The sequence below is a fragment of the Drosophila guanche genome, unplaced genomic scaffold (assembly GCF_900245975.1).
Source record: "Drosophila guanche unplaced genomic scaffold, DGUA_6, whole genome shotgun sequence".
NCBI classification, from domain to species: Eukaryota; Metazoa; Arthropoda; class Insecta; order Diptera; family Drosophilidae; genus Drosophila; species Drosophila guanche.
Window position 1 is genome coordinate 244 of NW_022995998.1, and position 5,336 is coordinate 5,579.

Genomic DNA, 5,336 nt, shown 5'->3' on the forward strand with positions numbered 1-5,336 from the left:
GACACCGACATTGTAGAAACCCATTGCAAACACAAATACCACAGGTCGTGTTTATCGGATTGGTTGACATCCAATGAGACATGCCCGATTTGTAGGCAGCTGTGTTCGTTACCGTTGCGTTCACAATCTCCATCGAATTTACAGAGTAGGGAAAATGCCGCGGAAAGGGTTAACCGATCGATTAATGCCGCGCTCAGAGCTTACGTTCGTACTGACCATCGTAAATGGGATGTGTTCCTTAGTAGCATAAACTGTTCGTTGAGAAAATCAATACACCAATCAGTTGGCATGGCACCATATTTCGTGGTCTTTGGTCAGCACATGATTTCACATGGCCAAGATTACAAAAAGTTGCGAGAAGTCGAATTACTCAACGAGGGCGAGGGAAAATTGTCAAGAGCTGACGAATTTCAGAAGATTCACTCAAACATCGAGAAACACCTGACAAAAGCTTACAAGAGAAATCAACGCACTTACGACCTGAGATCCAAGCCTCGTTCGTTTGAGGTAGGTCAAGAAGTAATAAAGAGAAATTTTTCTTTGAGTAGCGCGTCCAATAACGTTAACGCTAAACTAGCTCCACTTGGACTGAAGGCTCGCGTAAAGCAGAAATGTGGCCAACTAATTTATCTACTGGAAGACTTGAACGGTAAAGAGCTGGGGAAATTTCACATTAAGGATATTTGGTAGCTAGAGACAAAAGTCTGCACCCTTCCTTGTTGTTGTTTCAGTTTTATCTTTGGTCAAAACCCTAAGATAAAATCTGGCGGGGGGGTGTGAAGGTTGCAGACCAAAAACAAAAGGTGTTTTGGGGAACAGTCTTCTAATTTTATCAAGAAAATATTGAACCTCCCCCACTGTACGCATTCCAGCGAGAGCCCACATGCAAGATCAGAAGCTGTTATCTTGAAAAGCTCTCTCTTTCGAAATTGCATGTGCGAGCACCGTTCACATGTGAGCTTTTCTCTCTGCAAACATAGCTTACGGCTAGCCCTTCGAGAACCTTCTTAGCTCTCTCATACACAGCTTTTGGAGGGGTAAAATAGTTAGGCTAAGTGCATGCTGCACAGAACAAAAATTGCATTCAAGGTTTGAAGACTTAATTGATGTGCGTGTAGAAAATATACAAAAACAAAAAAAAACGTGGTGAAAAGTTTGCAAAACCATAAAAGGGAACATAACCCAAATAAAAAAACAATATAAAAGTGTTGTGGCTGCAAGACGAAACAAAAAAACCAACCCCTGGATAAGGTACGCCAAGAGAAAAAAAATGAAAAAGTGACCTTATTACATAATTCCATGTATGTACTGTACATAGGTTATGATCCACGTGTGGCAGGAAATTGCTGACCTGGCCTGACCCTCGGTCTCGGAGGGGGGGTCCGCTCCAGTACCACGATCATCCGTCCCTCTTTTTGGTGCCACCGGACCTTGCCTGCAGGCGAAAAAAACGGATGGACCTGGCGATCGGGACCGAGTTGTTTATATACATATATCTCACGCGCAACTATAAAACCATCTTTATATATTATATCACCGCGCCTTGTGTAAAGAATTGTTGGTGCTTGCATATGTAGGGTGTGGAAAAATTAGCTCAGCGGTCATTGCCCTTGCGGCTGACCATACACCTATGCGCACTTAAATAGACCCACCTGACCGTATGTCACCTATTCTCTCCTTCTCTCAGGTTATTAAAATTGTTCGATGCCGACATTCTAAAAGCCACTTAAGGGAAGAAAAGTGAATCACGAAAATCTAGAAAAGAAAACTTAATGAAAAATTATGGATAGAAGAAAAAAAATAGAAAAGAAAATTGTTCAATAATATTAAATATTCCTAGACATTAACTTAGAAATAGAAGAAGAAAAACATGAAATTTATGCGTAGTTAATAATAGATTNTGGGATGTGTTCCTTAGTAGCATAAACTGTTCGTTGAGAAAATCAATACACCAATCAGTTGGCATGGCACCATATTTCGTGGTCTTTGGTCAGCACATGATTTCACATGGCCAAGATTACAAAATGTTGCGAGAAGTCGAATTACTCAACGAGGGCGAGGGAAAATTGTCAAGAGCTGACGAATTTCAGAAGATTCGCTCAAACATCGAGAAACACCTGACAAAAGCTTACAAGAGAAATCAACGCACTTACGACCTGAGATCCAAGCCTCGTTCGTTTGAGGTAGGTCAAGAAGTAATAAAGAGAAATTTTTCTTTGAGTAGCGCGGCCAATAACGTTAACGCTAAACTAGCTCCAGTTGGAGTGAAGGCTCGCGTAAAGCAGAAATGTGGCCAACTGATTTATCTACTGGAAGACTTGAACGGTAAAGAGCTGGGGAAATTTCACATTAAGGATATTTGGTAGCTAGAGACAAAAGTCTGCACCCTTCCTTGTTGTTGTTTCAGTTTTATCTTTGGTCAAAACCCTAAGATAAAATCTGGCGGGGGGGTGTGAAGGTTGCAGACCAAAAACAAAAGGTTAGAATGTTTGTTTGTTTTTGGGGAACAGTCTTCTAATTTTATCAAGAAAATATTGAACCTCCCCCACTGTACGCATTCCAGCGAGAGCCCACATGCAAGATCAGAAGCTGTTATCTTGAAAAGCTCTCTCTTTCGAAATTGCATGTGCGAGCACCGTTCACATGTGTAGAAAATATACAAAAACAAAAAAAAAACGTGGTTAAAAGTTTGCAAAACCATAAAAGGGAACATAACCCAAATAAAAAAACAATATAAAAGTGTTGTGGCTGCAAGACGAAACAAAAAAACCAACCCCTGGATAAGGTACGCCAAGAGAAAAAAAATGAAAAAGTGACCTTATTACATAATTCCATGTATGTACTGTACATAGGTTATGATCCACGTGTGGCAGGAAATTGCTGACCTGGCCTGACCCTCGGTCTCGGAGGGGGGGTCCGCTCCAGTACCACGATCATCCGTCCCTCTTTTTGGTGCCACCGGACCTTGCCTGCAGGCGAAAAAACGGATGGACTTGGCGATCGGGACCGAGTTGTTTATATACATATATCTCACGCGCAACTATAAAACCATCTATTATATTATATCACCGCGCCTTGTGTAAAGAATTGTTGGTGCTTGCATATGTAGGGTGTGGAAAAATTAGCTCAGCGGTAATTGCCCTTGCGGCTGACCATACACCTATGCGCACTTAAATAGACCCACCTGACCGTATGTCACCTATTCTCTCCTTCTCTCAGGTTATTAAAATTGTTCGATTCCGACATTCTAAAAGCCACTTAAGGGAAGAAAAGTAAATCACAAAATCTAGAAAAGAAAATGTAATGAAAAATTATGGATAGAAGAAAAAAAATAGAAAAGAAAATTGTTCAATAATATTAAATATTCCTAGATATTGACTTAGAAATATAAGAAGAAAAACATGAAATTTATGCGTAGTTAATAATAGATTCTAAAAGGGTGCATCATCGGTCTCATTGTGTTCATGGAAGGGTATTGGTAAAATACCTCTTCATAACGCTTCTTGTTATTTTGCATATTTCTACATTTCTTTAACAGTTAGAACGTGAAATTGGGCCCAACGACACCAACAGCTGTTTAAAAGTCTGTAAGTAGACACACATACACACACCTACACTCCGGGTCAGGAGAATAGCGTCTACACAGTGAGACATGCATGCTTAACCATATATAAAATGAATTATTATTAACTATAATCACTACAATTATGCCATTTAATTCATTTAATTAATTAATTCTTACTTTATATTTTGATTATATTATTTTTATTCATATTTGATCATTCTCTTGAATTCCTATGTATTAAATTAGTCCCACGTATATATATCCATGCAGTAAAAATAGTTTTAAGGGTTAGGGTAGAAATAATGGGGGTTACAAACAACCTGAAGTCATACAAGTCAAAGTAAAATTATAACGATTTAACATGAATTTCTAATCTGATTTTTGGGAGGGGTTCCTAAGGCACATAGGCAGCAGCGGCAGGTTTTGGGTAAAACCATAATGGCATATTCTTATGTTATTCTACATGGAGGGTGGGTCAAGAGGGAAGAGCACATCCACCTTGCTCTTCACAGTAGGTAGTGGACCTTAAGTTCCGTCCGGGTTTGTAATTCCGATCCCAGTTCCCGTAAATCTGTCTACGATTTTGTTAGGTGACGGAGTTCGTTTTCGCAGCACACCACCCACCCCATTTTCCCTGAGCCTAGCCGGCAAACTTTTAGTAGACAGAGAGTGCTGACGAGACGACACTTCCCGTGTCCGTTACATGGCTATAATAATGATCCAATCGGATCCCAATTTGGTGATCTGATAAATATGGCCATTCCCTACAGAATGGCGTTTTTAGTTTTCTTCTATCTTTAAAATTGTAGATTTGGGAGGTTTTCGCCCTTTTGCGGGGGCGGATGGGGGCGGGGCACATTTTTTAAATACACTTGTAACAGTGTGAGCATACAGAAGTCTGGATGCAAAATTTGGTGGCTCTAGCTTTTATAGTCTCTGAGATTCAGACAACAGAACGGACGGACAGACGGACAGACGGACAGACAGACAGGGCTCAATCGACTCGGCTTTTGATGGTGATCAAGAATATATACACTTTATGGGGTCGGAAACGATTCCTTCTGTGTGTTACATACATTAACTTTGTGCACAAATACAATATACCCTATTTACTCTTCGAGTACCGGGTATAAAACAAATATAAGCTGCGGGAGGGGGTGGGGGTGGGTGGTTTAAAGTCGGCAGAGGCAGAGGGACGGCAGAGGCAGAGGCCGAGTGAAGCAGAGTGTGAATGAGAGAATGTGAAAAGAACAACAAAAGCTGCAGGACAGTGTGGGTTTAGCCACTGCTAATTAATTTCTTCTTTCTGGCTATAATAATGATCCAATCGGATCCCAATTTGGTGATCTGATAGATATGGCCATTCCCTACAGAATGGCGTTTTTAGTTTTCTTCTATCTTTAAAATTGTAGATTTGGGAGGTTTTCGCCCTTTTGCGGGGGCGGAATGGGGCGGGGCACATTTTTTAAATACACTTGTAACAGTGTGAGCATACAGAAGTCTGGATGCAAAATTTGGTGGCTCTAGCTTTTATAGTCTCTGAGATTCAGGTGCTCAACAAGACGGACGGACAGACGGACGGACAGACGGACAGACAGACAGGGCTCAATCGACTCGGCTATTGATGGTGATCAAGAATATATACACTTTATGGGGTCGGAAACGATTCCTTCTGTGTGTTACATACATTAACTTTGTGCACAAATACAATATACCCTATTTACTCTTCGAGTACCGGGTATAAAACAAATATAAGCTGCGTGAGGGGGGG

The 5,336-nt window shown here is 40.8% G+C and overlaps 1 protein-coding gene across 1 annotated transcript in view; it reads left to right on the plus strand.

Annotated features, from left to right (window-relative positions):
* Positions 1-256: 256 nt before the first annotated feature.
* Positions 257-5,336, plus strand: part of LOC117591631 — a 6,429-nt gene continuing 1,349 nt past the window's right edge. The window contains exon 1 of the mRNA XM_034284956.1: positions 257-417. Within this exon, the coding sequence (XP_034140847.1) occupies positions 289-417 (129 nt within the window). The 5' untranslated portion in view covers positions 257-288. The remainder of the gene's footprint in view (positions 418-5,336) is intronic.